The sequence below is a fragment of the Procambarus clarkii genome, chromosome 70 (genome assembly GCF_040958095.1).
Source record: "Procambarus clarkii isolate CNS0578487 chromosome 70, FALCON_Pclarkii_2.0, whole genome shotgun sequence".
Classification (NCBI taxonomy): Eukaryota; Metazoa; Arthropoda; class Malacostraca; order Decapoda; family Cambaridae; genus Procambarus; species Procambarus clarkii.
Genome location: NC_091219.1, coordinates 27,631,028 through 27,651,027, shown reverse-complemented (window position 1 = coordinate 27,651,027; position 20,000 = coordinate 27,631,028). Strand labels below are relative to the sequence as shown.

The 20,000-nt window shown below is 38.6% G+C and overlaps 1 protein-coding gene across 1 annotated transcript in view; it reads left to right on the top strand.

Moving 5' to 3' along the window:
* Positions 1 to 20,000, top strand: part of LOC123775366 (vacuolar protein sorting 13C) — a 115,501-nt gene that overhangs the window by 46,691 nt on the left and 48,810 nt on the right. The window contains 14 exon segments of the mRNA XM_045770512.2: positions 320 to 686; positions 2,794 to 2,898; positions 5,143 to 5,285; positions 6,816 to 6,944; positions 7,124 to 7,246; positions 7,588 to 7,690; positions 9,086 to 9,232; positions 9,827 to 10,026; positions 12,312 to 12,452; positions 12,871 to 13,011; positions 14,103 to 14,282; positions 15,221 to 15,379; positions 17,106 to 17,261; positions 18,784 to 18,941. Coding sequence (XP_045626468.2) covers positions 320 to 686; positions 2,794 to 2,898; positions 5,143 to 5,285; positions 6,816 to 6,944; positions 7,124 to 7,246; positions 7,588 to 7,690; positions 9,086 to 9,232; positions 9,827 to 10,026; positions 12,312 to 12,452; positions 12,871 to 13,011; positions 14,103 to 14,282; positions 15,221 to 15,379; positions 17,106 to 17,261; positions 18,784 to 18,941 — 2,252 coding nt within the window.

The window sequence follows — 20,000 nt, the reverse complement described above, 5'->3', positions numbered from 1 at the left end:
CTGCTTAGCCGACCGGCTCCCTAGTGTTTTTATTACCACATGAACAAATCCACAAGGGCCGTGACGAGGATTCGAACCTGTGTCCGAGAGCATCCCAGACGCTTAATCAACTGAGCTATGACATGGTCAAAAGGAGTTGAAACCGAAGCTTACTGGATCCTGCTGCCTCTCCGAAGCACAAACCAGGGTTTTACACAACTCCCCTCATGCACTCGAGCTATGTAAATAGGTTTTTTCCACATGGAAATACCATGTTGGCCGTAACAACTCAGAAGTAAGGCTTTTGAAATTGAAAATTTGTATAAATGTTTTGTTCCAGGAGACAGTCTATGCATCTAGTGATTCAAGCAATGGAAAATCTGTGTCAAAATCAAGTGAGCCGGCCATTGGCGAGTCTTGTGCACAACATCCTGACAGTGTTGCTGCATCAAGTCTTGCAAATGTTACTCAACAAGAAACCAAAAAACCATATGCATCAACCTCGCAGGATTTTTCTACATCGTCGAATGATGGATTAAACACACGGAGACCGTCGTCAAAGTTGGGATGCAAAATAATGGCAGCAAGAAGAGCCCTGGCAGAGGTCAGTTTGCAGGTGGTTAGGATCAAAGGGAATATGATGTCTGATGGGTCGCTGGCTGCCAATCTTGTCCTCTTTGACTGTATCTTGCAAGATACAAGACCAGGTATGAAAGTTTTTGTTGCAATATTTATTTTAATGCCATTTCTGGTTCTAAACCAATGTAATGCCAAAGCTTTTCCTTTGAATTAATACATTCATTCCTTTAATATTTACCAAAGTAAGTCTCTTTGTGTCTTGTACGTTTCTTTCCATAGTCTTCATACTTGCAATTATTTCTGCATATAGGTTTTATTCATGTCATGTTTTCCTGTTCCTCCATGTAAAGAAGGGCTTAATATTCAAAATATTCCTCACGCTCAAGTGGTCATGCATGTATAGTGTCTGTAGCTACCTCACTAATAGATATGCTGCAGTACTGTGTAAACATTATTTATGTGGAGTCTATTCAAATTATTAAACTACAGTATATGTTTTCTAAAAGTTAGTTTTAGTCAAAATGTAAGTGGAACATGTCTGCACAATAACAGCAACTAGTCAACGAAAACATTTCCTCTTGTGTTAAAATTATAACTAGTCTTAAAATGATGTTTGTCTTCTGTAATCTTATATTAACCATTTGACAGTGCCAGTTATGTTTACAAAGCTAGCAAACATTTATGGAGCCCCTCGTGAATCTTACTTGTACAATATAGATAAACTTGTCTTTCTGCTCCCATATAGGTAACATGAATGATATCTGTTAGCTATTGAATTATCCGTGTTTTACATACATCGCTGCTTGTTCTGTGTTAGATCACCAAACACTAATAGTGCTGTGTCATTGACAGCATTACTTGGAAACAGAAAACAATCAGTTCTTGAGCCAGTATCACAACAGTTATAATCAGTGAATTAGTTTCACATTGTCTAGGACAGAGAACCTATTAGGCTTATTGTAGGTTTTGGTACACTCACATTCCTCAGGATGCTGCCCACAATAGGCAGCATTGTTTACCAATATGTACCAATATTGGTACATTGTGTACCAATATTTGTGTACCACAAATATGTATCAAGTCTTGGGTACATATTTACGGTGAAGTGAATAGTGGCATTGGGTGTAAGGAAACCTTTCTAAATGTCTTGTCATGACGAGGAGTTGAACCCAGAGCCAGTTAGTTGTAAGCCGACTTCACTAACCGCTGCTTTATAGGTCAGTATGACTTACTAGTCCTGAGCTGGGAAAGGAAATAGGAGTTAACTGCAGACAGTAATCTTTAAAGATCCTGAAAATGAGTATCAACAACGAAAAGTTACAAAGCTCAAAATGAACATAATTGACTATTAACTAGTTTACCTCCAAAGGCTTTCCTTTTTATAAGGAAACCTGAATTTACCCGAGGGCCCCCACGTCAGGAACAAGACGTCATAGACTTAAACTAAAAATTCAGTTTTGCAAACAGAGTGGTTGACAGTTGGAACGAGTTAAGGGAGAAGGTGGAGGAGGTCAAAACTGTCAGTAGTTTTAAAGCATTATATGATAGTGCTGGGAAGATGGGACACCACAAGCATAGCTGTCATCCTGGACTATACTTCAGTACAGTAATTACAAAAGCCCATGCAGAAGAGAATAGACAGACTACAGAGGCCCAGAGGAAATGCGCCACGTGCAGAATTAGAGTACCCTCCACCGTTACAGCAGCACCCTCTCACATATACCCCATGGGTGGGTGAGCCTTCTGGACACAGATTGGTCTTATCCATCTTCAGACATACAGCTACTGATCTTTGACCTGATATTGAAGATATGGTCATTTTCGTCTCCTATGGAAGAACATCATTAAGAGATCGATCAAGGCTGGCACATGCATCAGCTGCTCACTGCACTGCTGTGCAGCTAGAGGCCACAACAAGACTTAATAATGACGAATAAAATAGGTTCTGTAACTTCAAGAGGAAGAATTGTTCCCCCTCGGGGAAAAGCATTAAAGATGTATAACAGATTTATTTTAAAAGTCAGCCAAGGGAATTTAATGAAATTTATATAGACAGTGCTTAAGTGCTAAGATGTAGACCTGGTTAGATTTTGCTAAATTAAATTACGTTTTATGGCTCCATGTTAAAAAAAAATTCAAATGCACCTGGAAGTATAGAAACATGCTACATTCTGATATTTTACTCTTTTTCTCACTTAACTGATACAACTAATTTGCCCTGTCTTAATTACCCAGATCAAGAGGGGTTCATCACTCGGATGATGGAGAGGAAGGAACGGAGTGGTGAGCGTGGAATGATGGACCTAACGTATCGTCAAGAAATCTCCAAAGATATATACGGTGATTGCTATTTTTATTTTTAAGGAAATTTTTTTAGTTTTGAGCATGACTAACATATTATGACTAATGAAAATTATAATTAATGCAGTTACTGTATAATTTATTTAATAGTAAAATATTTTAAAGTGGCTAATGTTTCAAGCATATTATTCTTCTATTATGCTAACATTAAAAAAATTCAGCCTCAAAACAAGCATTCTTTCTATATTCAAAGTCCTATTTCTGTGAGTGTCCATTTAGTAGCTCCCTGTACCTATAGCACTAAGACTGTCAAGCCTTAAGGAATTACTTAAGACATTTGAGACCTACCAGGAGCTAGGGCCAAAATCTGGTTCTTGCTGGGAGGGGGGAGAGGGGAAGAGAGAAAGAGAATGAATATCTTGGTAGTCTCGATGATTCTGAGGATAAGTGTCCCCACGGCCCCGCCTTTGACCAACCTTCCTGGTTGGGTGTCTGGTCAACCAGACTGTTTAATGTGGCTGCTTGCAGCGTGATGTACAAGTCACAACCTGATTGTTAAAGAAGGTGATTGTCAAGTGATAAACCCATTAAAGAAGGTGATTGTCGAGTGATAAACCCAAGCCAATATCGTGAGATGATTTCGGGGCTCAACGTCCCCGCGGCCCAGTCCTCGACCAGGTCTCCTTTTTGTTACCCCCCCCCCAGAAAGCAGCCCATAGCAGGTGTCTAACTCCCAGGTACCTATTTACTGCTAGGTAAGCGTGGAATGCATCGGGATGCATTCTGCTAGGTAAGCGTGGAATGCATCGGGATGCATTCTGCTAGGTAAGCGTGGAATGCATCGGGATGCATTCTGCTAGGTAAGCGTGGAATGCATCGGGATGCATTCTGCTAGGTAAGCGTGGAATGCATCAGGGTGCATTCTGCTAGGTAAGTGTGGAATGTATGAATAAGCGTGTGCATCAGGGTGAAAGAGACTGCCCTTTTGTTTCTGCCTCCAACGAGGCTTGAACCTGGATGCCTCAGGACTACGAATCTGAAGTGCTGTCCACTCAGCTGTCAGGCCCCCTAGTAACTAGGGGGCCCTGACAACTGGCCCCCTAGTGTAAAAAAAAAGTATTAAAAATATAAAAAAGTAACTACTTAATTGCCCACCAGTAAAGGGCATTTCAATATATTCAACTCTTGATTTCAGGGATGGGCACCCTCAGTAGCTTCCCATAGCTAACCTACAATGGTACATCTCTATAGTATGTAGAAAGGGTACATCTCTTGGCTTTTTTTTTTTTTTTTTTTTTTTTAAGGGAAACACTAGATTAATAAAACAGAAATGACAGATGTTGCTTATCCATAGGAGAATAGGGCAGGAGACTTGAAACAGAATATTAGCACTGTGACAAATGCCCAAGAACCACTCAAGTGCAGTGAGGAAGAGGTACATACACAAAGTAGTGAGAGGCCAGTACTGTGGAACTTTGGTTTTCGAATGCCTGTTTTCAAATTTTTCGGTTCTTGAGCTCAATCTCTGAAAAATTTGACTCGGTACTCTAAGTTTGCCTCGGTGCTAGAGTTTGTTGATACACGTATGGGCCGACCGAGCACATGGTGCGCTTCAGTTTACCAGTGTCTCCCGCTAGTTTCATTTCTTTGTGAAGAATTTCATTGTTTTTGTTGTGCTTTTTTGGTTTCTGAACATTTTGGTGTCTGTTCTTATTATGTATCATGCCATGGGTTCCAAGAAAGTCAGTGGTAAAGATGATAGAGGAAAAAACAAGAGATCATTTATAGTGAGCCAATGTGATGTCACTGAAGACGTGTTAAAACATAGGGGAAAAAAGTGTGTTTAGACAGATTCTTAGTAAGACAAGCAGGCAGTGAGCCAACCAGGTCCTAGTGGTAGGCCTGCAAAATGTAAGAGAGAGTACACCCCAGAAATGTCATCACTGTTGTTATAATGAAAGGGACCCCCCCCCCTTTTGCAAACATTGACACGTGTTTGACTTGGTGACTGTTGCAGCATATGAACCCCTCTCCTACTGTTTATGTGCGTGTGGAGTTAAACAATTCATGTTTCAAGATGATGATCATGTCATGTTTAAACATGTGCATTTTATAGTTAATACTATTGTTAGTGTTGCTCTTTTCATTTCATCCCTGAAGATATGAAATGGGGGGACAATGATACTGTAATGATAAATATTAGAGAGAACATAAAATTTGACAGTCATCATGTTTAAACATGTAAAAAATCACGAAAATACTAAATATTGGATTGACTTTCAGTGGATCTGCGCATCTCTGGGTTTGTACTTGTGCTGCATCTGCCATACTTGTTGAGACTCCAGCATTTCTTCACTGATAACCTACCTCAGCAGGCTCCAGTGCCTTCCCAGCCAACCAAACCTAAAGACATTATCAAACCAAAGGTATTGGGGTAAAAGTTTTTTGTAATATGGAAATTAATAGTAGGTGACAGGTATAAATGTTTTAGTGAAGAGGTTAGCCGAGGTTAATGCTGGTGTATTTCTGAGCTTGGTTGCTTGCCGAGCCATCAGCCAGTGTCCATTAAGGCCACTACTATAGTGCGAAGGTTTTGTTCACCTTCACCCTTTCATGATAGGAACTTTGCACATTTCTGGGGAAACCCCTTGTGGCATCTTGAAGCTACCATCTCCAGTGTAGGTGACTTTTACTAGGTGTCATTAGTGGCAAGCCAACCCTGCCTACAAACCAGCACTAACCTGAGATTTGCTTTTTAATCTAATCTTCTCAAATTTATATCTATTGTTTTGAGTTATATTTGTAGATATATTTCAAACCTTATAACCCCTTTGTTCTGTGTACCATTTCATCCATTTATATACTTCAAATCACGTCACCCTTTACTCTTCATCTTTAGAGAGAATTCAGCCCATCCTCCTGTTTAGGTAGTACTTATAGTAATGATGAGGACCATCATACATATATTGATGTAAAAAGGCAATTAGAAAGTAGAAATTAATACTATTGAATTTGGACAAACTGGAAAAGATTTTGTACTGATGTTGCAAAGACCACTTAACCTAACCTAACCTTCCTAGGCCAAATACACGTTATCCAAGGCCTAGTATATATATATATATATATATATATATATATATATATATATATATATATATATATATATATATATATATATATATATATATATATATATATATATATATATATAATATTATTATTATTATTATTATTATTATTATAATCATAATCAAATCAAATTCAAAATTCAAATTTTTATTCAGGTAAAAGTACATACATTGATGAAGAGTTCTACTCTTGTGCTATACTAGGCCTAGGAAAGTTTGGTTTTCAGTTTTATTTTTTCATACTCTATCAAGTGAATACACTAGTACCAAATTCTACTATCTAATTGTCCATTTTGTCTTATGAATGTACGATGGCCATATCTAAACAGGAGGATGGGTTAAAGAATTGTTGATTTTTTCCAGTCTTTTTATAAGGAAAGTTTCTCATCTTAGTATTAACTAACGACCTCGAAAGTTTCTACATAGCAAAATATACTATATAAACTAATGCTGCGTAAAAACACACTGTAGTTTTGTTAGTCCAGCAAATTGTTTGTTCTAATTCCACCATACCTATAACTCGATACACTCGCCTTATATGCCACTCTCAGTGGCACATACAAGCATACATATGATAATAAAATAAGATAATTCTATTTAGGGAAATGTACATGCATACAAAATGAGTTAAAATCAGAATGTTGGAAATCTAGATAAAGCATGTATATACTATGCCCAAGGCCACTAATACACTGTATTGGGCAAGCATGTTGTAGTTCCTCTCAAATTTGAAGTAGCTCTACTTGGAGCAATAAGAAAACAAATTACGACTTCAAATATGAATCTGTAGAATTTTAATTTAATTTTTCTTTCATCTTCACTTGAAAGAGTGACTCGAGTGTTGACGGCGATGGACGGCCTCGTGGTATAATGACTATACGTGTGAAGGTTGAGCAGCCAGATATCACAGTGGTTGAGGATGTGTCGTCCCTTGACACCTCTTGTATTATCCTTCATGTGAGTTCTATATTATGTTATACAGTTACTCTAAGCCTTAGCTTTGGTCAGCATGCTGAACTAACTTACATTATTCGATATTTTTCAGCCTGAAAAGTAGCAGAAGTAATTATGTAATTAATTGTAATTATCATAATCAAGTCTTCATTAATGTAATGCCATGATTCCTTTAAATGCAGGCTGAAGTAAACAGTGACATTAAGCAAACACCAGTGTCTCAGAATATCAGTGCCAGTATTGCTAACCTTCAGATGTACACGTGCTGCTATAATCCCCAAAAGAGGCAGAAGACGCTTTCACAGGTATAGTATATGTTTTCTTTTAAAAAATAGCCTTGTGTTTTTTTAAATTAAACAGAATATAGTAAATAACATAGCATAATAGCAGAAGTGGGGTGTTTCACATGTTCAGGTGATGTATATACACTTTATAAATATATGGATACTATATAGAGAGTTGATAGACACTCGGGTCTATAGGGCTTGAATTATCTTCATGGTGTACATTTGAGTGGGGAAAGTGGTAGGGAAGAAGCAGGTTACCCGGCTATGAAGGGCAATTGTGTGACAATATATATGTTGCTATTTTCCTGCAATACTGTGAAGTTTTCAAGGAGATAAGTTTTGGATGTCTTTTTCTGTAGATCCTGAGTCGATGTGAATTGTCACTTTTGTGTAGTGTAACCCCCAGCCATGCAGAGCACATTGATCTCAAGATGAGCCAAGTTGATCTACGAGTGTCTCCTGGTAAGTAAACTTACACTGTATTCCCATTTTAATACCTATACATATACACAAATGTATGCAAATAATCAAAGTCCTAGTTAGGCAATATTTTAATCCATGAAACTGTTATGTATTCATGTTAACCCATAACAAAAAGCTTCAACAAGTTAAATAAAGTTTATCTTTTTGAACAGCACATTGGATATTTTTCTATCCTTACGCACTGAACCTGTTCAGGAATCAAACTGTCTAATTTGCAGTGGAATGGTATGGGGTACGGAACATACATAGGCTGGCCAGAATAAGATTAAGTTAAAAACTGTAAGAAATATTAGCAATTATAAACCAATCCCCCCAATACAATTTTCATGGAGTCAGTTATACATAGTAATTTCTCTGGCATTTTTAGTGATCATAATATATTTTCTGAGACCCATACAGTTGTTTCAGTGCTTCTTAATAATAAAATTTCTGACAGAAGTGGAAGATGGGGAAGTACCTGGAGGAAGGGAGGGACCAAGGGAATGAGGACAAGGATGTCAAGGGGGGAGATGGAGGGGAAGAGTGGGGAAGAAGGTGAAAAGAAAGTGAGAAGAAACCCAGGGGCAGCTGGGGTACTCTATGTAAATAAATAGAAATGTCTGTTCAAGGCTGGAGGGTAGGGAGATTGGGGTAGGTAAGGGGATGAAATGTGGGAGATGAAAAGGAAGAGAGGGAGGAAGAGGGAAGATTGGGGAAAAGGGAGGATGTTGGGAGAGGGCAAAAGATGAGGGGGGGGGATACCTGGCAATGCCATCTGTTATAATTGCTTCATTTCTTCCTAGCTCCTTGAGTAATTTTTCCACTTTGTCTAGAGACACTTCTAGGTATTTCATGGTGTTCCCTGGAATTGGGTGTGTGTAGTTCCTTAAAAACCTCATTTTGTGCACATAATTACCTAAGTAATTACCTAAGTGTAGTTACAGGATGAGAGCTACGCTCGTGGTGTCCCGTCTTCCCAGCACTCTTTGTCATATAACAATAATTATTGAATTATTTAATGTTTTCACTTGTTCGTGACAATCCGTTTGCTCTAGGAGGCTTGAACCGCGGACCCCCACGCGTGTGAAGCCGTAGCTCTATCGACCGAGCTATTGAGTGGCCTTATGCTCACATTATGCTCACAAAATGCTCACATTTTTGTGCGTACACGCACATTTAGTGTTTTACACATTTCCTTTTCATTCTTTGTGACTTTTTCCCATTTTCAATCTGGATTTATCCTTTACATGCTGCTTGCTTTTAATGAATTTATATGGAAAAGGCCTGATTCTCTTTCACATATGCCCTCTGCCCTCTCTTCATTTCTTTCTGTGCATAAATGTAAAAGTTAAGTAATTTTAAAGTTAAGAATTTTTAATGTTTTTCCACTTACAGGAACCATAGAATTATTAAGTAGCATTGGTACAGCACTATCAAGCTTAGAAACAACTACAGAGGAGGTAACAGAGGAAGAACAGAATTGGTGTGGGATATGGGAGACCAAACCCCTCAATCCTACCGAGTTTTCTTTCTTGGAAGTAGGTGAGTTGTTGTGAAAATGAAGATAATCATGCCATTTATTCGTCAGTCATTCAATATTACCAATAATTTCCCATGTTAATAATATGGATTGCTTTTATTAACTATAAGCATTTAATTCCTATACTGCATGTTAGTTTTAATATGACAAGCCTCCTGTTCTCACAAAAAAAAAAAATCCCCTCCCCCCCCCACAATTTTTTTCGTACATTGCAATCCCTTCCCTGAAAACACACACACAAAAATAGATAAAACAACCCCCCTTCCTTGGTTGCAGTTAAGTGGAGATTAGGTGTGATGTCACAGCTGGTTGGTCTCCTGTGCCCTAGAATTGGGCTGGTAGCGTGGGTCATACAACATAAGTGAATTTCCACAAATATACAGTATATATACAGTATTTAAAAAAAAATCGGTACATTTCTATTACAACCTTATTTTTTTTTTATACAGTATAAGCCATTGGCTTTTGTGCATCTACAGTATTGACGTAATTTATCAGGTTCATTCCATATGAAATAGCGTTTACGGTAAAAAGTATTTGTGTTGACTCTGTTGCATCTTGACAGAGGAGACATTAAAGGTCATTTATCTTCACAGAGAATGCAGTAGAGGCTATTTGCAGAGAGGAAAAAGAATTAGCCTCTCCAATATGTGCTGGCTCTGGTGGGGAGATTGCTATGATTATGATGGAATGTTTGCTTGTGACACTGGAGGCTGGATCTCTTACCTCACCCATTCCACTCATCAAACTTCAGGCCAGTGTCTCTGCAAGTGCCACAGGCTTTCGTTCTCAGAAGGTGAGCCTGTGTAAGTTGTAATAACAAATTAAATTAAATATTAGATGTGTTAAATTTGATAACTAGAAATTAATTTCACATAAATAATGGGTATATTCCTTCCTGAGTCATGGAAAACAAACACAAATTTATTCCAATTAATACAAATTTAATTTATTATGGAGCAATGTCATTTATCCCAATATCATTGTTCCAAAAATCTGGTATAGTATAACTGAATGAAAGCCCATTGTGCGAATAATCTGATACTGGCGGGAGTTTTATTAGAGGCAAGAATTGCCAACTCGGTGTGTTGTTTAAGCATTTGTTGGCTTTTGTTGCTTCTAGCTGCACCCAGTCCATAATGAATACAGAGTTCTTTTTGTGAGAAGTATCTTGAAGTGTGGGGTAATGGTGGCAGAGGTTGGATAGTGACTTGTGGAAGCATTCATAATGCAGTTTGCACCTGACCTTCATGATTGAATGCCACATTGAGTGATATAAATTAACACCGATAAATGTTTCCAGATATTTTCCCAAAAAGTTTACACTCTTTTAAATGCTCATATATAACCGACATCCTCATCCATCACAAGAAACACCATACATATCTTGAGACATTTTGACTCTCTACATCTTATTTGGAGAACCCACCCAAGACATTTGTAATGAGCAACCCAGTCAAATCTCAATGTCCTTAAAAATTCTCACTAGTATATTATAAAGAGTATACATATGATATAGAAAATCAAACCAACAAAATGATTAGAGTAAGAGGGAGAGAGGAGGGAGGGGTAAAGGACAATGGGAGAGGGAACATATTCCTGAAAATTGTATAAAGTACTAACATAGAGATAAAAAATACTGAAGCTAAATAATTATAATACAGCTTAAGATGTCAGATTTTTGTTTCCACTAACAAAGACGAAACGTGATGATGATATTTTAAATGATGCTATATTCCTGAGGGGCTACTCGATTTGAAGATGAGAAAAAATTAGGAAAGGTGCAGGCGATGAGTCAAAATAACATGGCTAAAGTATGTTGACCAGACCACACACTAGAAGGTGAAGGGACTGACGACATTTCGGTCCGTCCTGGACCATTCTCAAGTCGATTGCCTTGAGAATCGACTTGAGAATGGTCCAGGACGGACCGAAACGTCGTCATCCCTTCACCTTCTAGTGTGTAGTCTGGTCAACGTAGGAAAGGTGCATGCATTGCCATGCTGGTGGACACCTAAAGTAAGTGAATTATTGATTGACAACCCACAAGAAGTTGACATACTGGCACTGGAGATTTATAATCAGAATAATAAACTGATAATCATAAATACCTACAGTCTACTGGCATGCAACACATGGAGAAAAGAGGAGAGGACCGATAAAAGAGAGGGCCTCATAATGATCATGAGAGAGAGAGAGACAGCAAGTGCAGTCAAGAATAAATCATGGCTGTTGTGCTCGGTGACTTCAACTTGAAAACAAAGGCTAGGAGTCCCATAAAGTAAGAACAGAGGACTTTTGGAGTGGTAGATTTTTAGATTTTTCCATTACTGCAAAAAGTCAGATAAAACTTATCGGAAACATTGAAATAAATACTGCATGTAAAAAATACATTCGCAGCAACTTTTGCCTGACAGCTGGCTTGGGGTGACCACCCTAGGCCTCTCTCTGGTGAGCACACGTGAATCGTGATGTCATTGAGACTTTCAGGCTTCACTGTGGTCAAAGTAAGTTGCGTACAATTTTTATTATTTTTCCCGTGATCAGAGAATGATCATTTTAACAATAATAGAAGGATTTTTTTTTTAATGCTCACCAGAATGTTGCATGGTCTAATCAATTGTGCAGCCCAAGGGTTAAGTGAGATGGTGGTGGAGACCAAATTGTCAATAGTTTCAAAGTGTTGTATAATAGTGCTGGGAAGATGAGCCACCATGAGCATAAGCTCTCATCCTGTAGCTTTTTTAGGCAATTACAAATAGTGGGAGGAAGTACACTTGATTGGGAAAAAAAGCAGCTTGCACAGCAAAAACAAAAATTGAGGAAGATAGAATAGCAGAATGAACGCTTAGCACCAAACAAGCCCAAAGCAGAGAAGACTATTATAAAAAATTAACAATAGTAAATGAGGTAATTTACTAAATTATCTACAAAGGTTAACTGGGGGTAGTCAGCTTTAATAATGAAAACCTAAATAACAAAGCTCCTGAATTAGAAAAGCCTTTTAAAGAGAAATTAGCTAATAATTATTGTAATATTTTAAACCAGCATTGAGAACCTGTTACATGTTTATATTTTCAGATGCATTTGAATGGAGAATTAAGCTCAGAACTCGCCTATTACAATCCGCGGTTGGCAGTGTGGGAACCATTGCTGGAGCCAGTGGAAGGTGCTGAAAAACTAGGTGCTCCTGAACACATACCTTGGACATTACAATTTGAGGTAGGTGCTCCTGGACACATACCTGAACAAATGATTCTGGTGAGCATTTTTACCATGGGGAGTAATAAGCAAAATGTTCCACTGAGCTCCCTGCCCCTGGGAAGAGGGATATAATTTGAAAGGTATTTGTCTCCTGGGGGTGTATAGATTGATAATGCCTAGTGAGTTCAAAGTTCTAACAAGGCCACAAAATGAAGCTGTGTGTGGATTTCTTAGAGTAGCCACATGATAAATTCTGTGAACATTGACACAAAAGTTTAAAGACTTATAGGCCTCTTGAGGTAATTTTGAGTTATATATTTCAATTATTTTAATGAATTCTTCCATTATTAAGATTACATAATATTCTATCATGGTATATATAATGGTGTAGGAGACTGTGGATATCTAGTTAAATTTGCATACATTTTTATTGCAGCTGATTAAAGATATGTGTGTGAATACATCCCGGGCACCATCCATTGCAAGTCCAGTTGCATATCCAGATGTAGAGGAAGCTGAAGAATTTGAAGAAATACCAAATGAGGAACCTGTTTGTTCTATATCTGTGACAGTTAAGGTATTTATTAGATAGAACCAGTTTGTAGTATATTTGTAACTGCAATGGCACTAATTATCAAGTTGCAACTCAAAGCAAAAATATATTGACCACCATATTATTAACGTATGTGATAAATAAGGTGCCAATTACTAAGTTTTTGCTAAGGAACTTAGTAAGCTAATTACTAAGTTCCATTTTTGGACACAAACACTCTTATAGTATAGATATGCTCATGGAACTGCCTACCTGCTGATGTTGCAAGTGCAAAGACATTACTGCAGTTCAAAATCAAGTTGGAAGTAATTCTTCGGAAAAATAGGGGGAGCTTTGACAAAGTGACCACCTTCTGTCCCCCCCATAGTGGGCACTATGTACAGGTATATGTTGGCCCTAGAGTAAATTCAAGTAACATTTCTAGTTTTTCACTAATAAACATAATGTATATTCTCCTGTGGTATTTCTTGAAGCACTTACTAAGGTAATAATGCTGTAACGTTACTGGATTCCATTTTAACCCTTACAGTGGCTATCGTCAATTGTTGATTCACAGGGTAATGGGTTATCATATGAAGATTTAGCAAATTATTGTCTGGGTTTTACATATATGATGCAAATATGGATGTAATAGGTCTATGTGGAGGTTTTCCACATAGACCTATTCTACATATGGATATAAAAGCTCTCTGAGGATGTAAATATTGAAAAAAACTTATAAAACAGTGAAACATCGGAGGGCAAAACATGAAGCGTCAGCATAGTCGAGCACCAGGCGTTGACAAGTGCCAGGTGCTGCCTTGCAGAGTGCCTCTATCCAGTGAAACTGATAAATATTCACTTATTTTCACATTTTTCTTACATTTTGCATATAAATTAATAATTCTATAATGAAATATTATTTGTTTGGATTTTTTTATTTTTTGTGCATATGCGGGGTACGATCATTTCTCAGTAGCCGCTGTGTAAGGGGTTAAAAGAATTTAAATAATTATTTTTTTTGTAATACAGATTGTGGAGTTCAACGCTGTACTAAGCATATAGCTAGAAAATTTGTTTGCCTAATAAGCATTATGGTTTTGTTTCTTTAAATTCATTAAAACATTAAATTGCAGGATCCACTAGAGCTGACAGTGACCAAAACTTTCATGGAAGTCTTAAAATCTCTCTCTGAAGCTTTCTCCGAAGCATACAAAAGAACTGTGACTGGAACCAAGAGCCCCTGTGCACCATATCGCATCATTAACCGCACCGGGGTGCACATCATTGCAGCCATCATGCAATCAGGTTTTCAGGTAAGTAAAATGATGATTGTTTTTGCTTGTGTATATGTAGCAGGAGTATCAAAATGGTTTTGGCTTGTATACATTGCAATACATCAGAAAGGTTAGGGAGAAAAAAAAGCTACCTCTTGAAAGAAAGAAAACTGGACAGTGAGGGAATACAAAGCAACCTAGGTCATTGGGAGTCCCAGTTTGCAGCCTACCTATCTTGCTCAACTGGTGTATCTTGGGTAAGATGGCCTCTGCTGGGACTCCTGTGGTACTTCCTGGTTTAACTAAGTGGTGTTTGTTTCTCTTGAAATATTGTTCATACAAGGCTATTACTTTGTTTTATTTAATATACAGTTCATGTTTATGCTTAATTCCACCAACATTGTTCTCCATAATTTTCGTTTCAATATGACTCTGGGCCAGTTTTTCCATCAGAGGCCAGATTCACAAAGCAGTTATGCAAGTACTTACAAACCTGTACATCTTTTCTCGATCTTTGGCGGCTTTGTTTACAATTATTAAACATGTTAATGAGCTCCGAAGCACCAGGAGGCTGTTTATAACAATGAGAAGAGTTGATTGGAACGTTTCCATGCTTGTAAACTGTTTAATAAATGTAATCAAAGCCGTCAGAGATTGAGGAAAGATGTACTTGATCAACTACCGAGCATGAACACAGCATTTGAGTGCTGAATTGTTCAAGTTGGAAGCCGTTCTAGTACCAGTACTGAGGTTCCTCTATATGAGTTTGTGGTATTAGGTATAAATAGGAGCTGTCTTCCATTGATCCACCATATATTACGTCTCTTTATCTGATTACCATAAAAGGTTCTCTCTCCCCTATTTGTAATGAATGGCACTTGTTACTAAATGTTTGTGTAGTTGTTTATATTTATCTGTTGTTACCTATTTTAACCTCCATTATCTGGCTCCAGTTAAACAAACTGTTACATTTTCAGGTTGCAGCAGCAGGTGGAGATGAAGTAGAGCAAGTAACAGTTGAATCTGGGGCTGAAGTGGATCTTTTTGATGTAAAGCCTTTGACACCTAAACACAAGAGAGTGGCATCACTTGTGGCAGAGTGCCAGACAATTCAGGATCGAAACATTCTCATTAAGGTAATATGGACTAAAAAGTGATTATTAAGTGCATTTGCATACAAGTGAAAAGTATGAAAATGATGGAAAGCAAAAGTAGAAAATAAAATTTTGAGGGAGCATGTGGCAGCTGTAGGAGCGCCTGACAGCTGGGTGGACAGCCCTTCGGATTCATAGTCCTGAGGTTCTGGGTTCGATCCCGGTGGAGGCGGAGGCAAATGAGCAAAATGTTTCTTTCACACTGATACCCCTGTTACCTATCAGTAAATAGGTACCTGGGAGTTAGACAGCTGCTGCGGGCTGCTTCCTGGGGGAGCGTGTAACAAAAATGAGGCCTGGTCGAGGACCGGGCCGTGGGGATGCTAAGCCCCGAAATCATTTCAAGATAACCTCAAGAAGGGGTGTATGCCGAGATTTCAGATTAATCACATTTAGTTACTCCCAGAAGTAACTGTCTTCTGTGTCCTTGTATAGGGACATTCACAGTCAAGCTAGATGACAGCACAGGACTACAGGAAATTATCATATATCTGTGCAGGTCATATAAAGGCTTGAAAGTCACTAGAGAATATTCAGCCCTGATGGGAATGATCCCTCAAAGACAGTTCATTAAATTTCAAAGCGGTGCTGTACCCTGGTTATCACAAGTGACCACCAATGATGGTGCTCATTAGCAACTGGTTGGACTGCATGTTCAATTCCCCCATCAAACACCATGAGGTGGCAGCAACACTAGTGTTCATCACTGACCCCAAGGCAGCATACATTCTTTTGTTCAGTGTATGACTAGATTTCAATTAAGGTGGATATGTTAACATGAATAACAGTTAGTTCCTGGTAATTAATGAGCTTTGTATATTTAATTTATTTGCTGGTGGTGGTTCTGAATCTTCTAAACTTTTCTTATGTTTTTCTTCACTTGAGAAGGAAGTTGAAAAATTGACTTACCAAAGTTCATTTTTAAATTTTATTTGGCCTGATGCTAAGACATGCATTTTATTAACCCTTGTTAACATTATCAGAGGCAGTCTGAATGGTTACAGGTTCTTGTGGTGCAGGATAAATAGGTAAGATGAGCCATTATACGATACTATAGTTGCCATTCCTTACTTAAGACTATGGTAATAAAAGCAGCAATTAACTTTTTCTGACAAGCTGCACTATCTATGTACATAAACAATTATTAGGTGTTCTTACTATTCATAAAATCATATACTGTATTTTACTATAACCCGTATAGCAACCCATCCTCCAAAATGATAGTACATGCAATACCTGATAGGCTAGTCAGCTGTTGTATGGATTGTTTACACCATATAACAATCCACATTCTCTGCTATTGAAATTGTAAATACAGAAATTTTGTAAACTAACAAAGAAATAAAATGGAAGGCAGTCTAACTTATTCTACACCTAATATAAGCTATCCGAGGCCTGACCTAACCTATCATAAACTTGTAATATTACATGTATATTATGTATTTAGCCTAGGATTATTGTACTGTACTTACATTTGAACTAGGATAGATTAGGATAGGCTATTGTTATGATTGTTTATAATGTCAGTAGTACAACATGTGAACTGTTAAATGGCTGCAGCAGTCCATATTTTGTGTACCTCAGTCAGAGTGCAGTAACATTTTAGGTTGAGGTTAGATTGTTATAGATGGATGAGAAGATATATATTTAAAGATCAGTAATAATGCATTTAATTGTGTTGACACTTAATGTGTTTTAAATTTTTCAGATTCCAAGTTTAAACTGCAAGTGTTTGATTCCTGTTGCCCGAGCTGATAAACGCTATTTTGAAGTTGATCACGAGAGTGGGGATAAGTTGGGTCTGGTCGCCAACATATCTGTAGAGAATGGTTGCAAGATCATCACGCTCAGTTCTTGTGTGCAGGTATGTACTTGGTTGTTACTTGCATGTTATTCTAGAGAATGTGTGTGTGTTAGGTCATGTACTGTTTGTGTGCAAAAGAATGCATTTAGTTATTATTTGTGTAGTTTTGGGGAGAATGTTTCTTTCCACCAATGTTCTACATTTTGTTCACAAACTTGCATATAATCAGCTTGCTTTGCATTTTTTTTTTTGTCTAACTGCTCTAGTTCATTGATTTCTTTGTGAGGCTTCAAGGATGATGGTGGTTGGGGTTTTCCTGGTATGGGGTTGTGCCTGGGCTGCACGTATACATAATTACAGCATGCCACCTAGTCCTTATTAGCTGCCTTTGTCTCATAGACTGGTTTTGGCATTTGTCTATCGGCAAGCTGCCCTAATGCCTGGTGTCCCTACTTGATTTTTACTTCAGGGGTCTGGCAAACTGCCTGTGAACACTGGCGTGGTTTGGATTGGAGATTTCCAACGAGCCTGCTCTCGCTGGGTGCGAGTTTGAATGCTGTACCTCGGTTTTGTTATATACTGATCATCACCCCTTCTTCCTCCTCCATGCCACCTTCATCCTTGGAATCGGTGACGTGCGTCCTCGTTGGTTCTCTATTAGCTAACCTCCCATTATTGGGATGACTTGTCAGGCGGCAGCCACTTTAAGGGAACCGTTTTCTCGTATACAGTACGTATTTGCGACTGTGTTGATGTGAATGCCCCAATTTTGGCCCCCCATTGTGTTACAGTACTTCTATTCAAGGTTGAGACAGTTGATGTTTCCACCTTATTCTACATTTAACCCACTATTATTAGTTTCCTGGCCCATCTGGTTTTTGTTTGCAAGGCCTACGGATGCTATTGGTTCTTCCTTGGAGGTCATGTCATTTCTGAGGGTTTGCCTTTTCCATGCCTGCAGTGGAGGCAGTTGAGCCTATGCTTCCTTTGTGCAGTTTGAGGCTTACATGTTTTCACTAGCCCTGCCCTAGGATGTGTGCTTCTGGCAACTGCCTGGTTTTGTTGGCTGTCTCAACAAAAACATGCTGGTTGTCATGGTTGGGAGATTGGGAAGCTTCATGCTCTCCTCCTCCTCCTCCTCCTCCTCCTCCTCCTCCTCCTCCTCCTCATGGGAGAAGGAGATAGCTGGTTACAAGTATGGTCTTTTGGTGATTTATGGTTTGCTCAGAAATGTGTAATGAAATAGGTTTTAAAAATGATGAATGAGAACAATTGGGTGTTATACCTGCTTTGCATGTTCCAGTAGGCTTACTGCAGTGTTCTTTTATAATTACAAGTACTTGTATACTTGTAGTAGTATTATTTATTGTATAAAATAGATATTAGTATGAATGATAGGTATTTTTAAGCAATTTATTATCAAGACATAAGGGATGGGCTTATATCTGATTCTTCTCATTGCTTGTCTCCATGCTTGTGTATGCAAAGCAAAATTGTTGTATTCAGCTTTATAGCTTATGGTCCCTTTTAAGTAAAAAAAAATTATCATGAGAGAATAATTTTAGAAAATTTTGTTTATCAGGTGACCAACTACTTGGATGTGACAGTCGATGTCTACTACATGACGGACAGAGGAAATGAAGTGGAGTTTGTGTTATCACTGGAACAGGACGAGTGTGCCATGCTCCCACTTCATGCTGTACACACTCCCACTGCTGAACTCTTCTTTTCTGTTAAAGGGTTAGTTTTATGGAAAAATTATCACAGAATTTTTTGAGCAATAAAATATAATTCAAGTGTCATTTCTGAGAATTTCAGATGCAAAACTGGAAACCTAGGTTTCCAGTCAGTCGACATGTCTGTTAGCTAGATATTAGGGCCTTTCCCAGCTTGCCAGGTTCAGGTTCCAGATGAACTGACAGAAGTCCCAGTTGGTCCCATCACAGGTTCGTACTTGGTTAGGCCTCATGTGGGACTGTCAGCATTGCTTTGCCCACCTCTGGTGGCCTTGATCCGGCTGCAGCACCACCATCTATCGGTATTAAAACAGCCCCGTGTACCTGGTATGCTCCAGGTATATGACGAAGAGGTTGCTCGAGCAGTTGTGGGGGAGCCTGAATTTTGCTTGCCTTGTGTTTTCTCTGGGCAAGGTTTGGCTGCGGCTGCTGTTCTGGTATTTCTAGGGCAGCCCCCTTTGCCACTTCCATGATCGTTGGTTGCCGGCCTCGTTAGCCCTGTGCCGGCTGCTGTGATGCCGACTTTCTCTTTGGGTTCAGTTCCCTGGCATCATCTAAAACCCTCACATCTACTAAAACTCTCTCGACGTATTCAGGGATGCCTCGTCTCTTGACTAGGGCTTTGTGACCTGAGCTCACCAAGCTGGCCATGGTTGTTGGTCTCTCCTTCATCAAGCACACAGTAGAGTTCGAGAGTTTGTAGCCATATGGCACGCTCTATATACTGAACATATGATGTTTCGGTGTTTCTTCCCAGAATGGCTGATTAGTTTTAGCTGTCTTTCAATTGTAAAGGGTCATCACTACCTCTGATACTGGGGCATCACCAGTACATGTAGTCTTTTTGTTCTAATCTGTTATTAATAATTTCCTTCATAAAAATCTGGTAGTTGTATGGCATAGGGTCTATTCCAGGTCAGATAGGCCCCTAAATGTCAAGTACTGGGCTCATCTTATCCTGGACAGTCTTCATCTAATTTAAAAAAAAAAAACTGTGGAACTACACTAACTATATTGGGGGACTACACTGTAACTATACTGGGGTACCATACTTTAACAATAC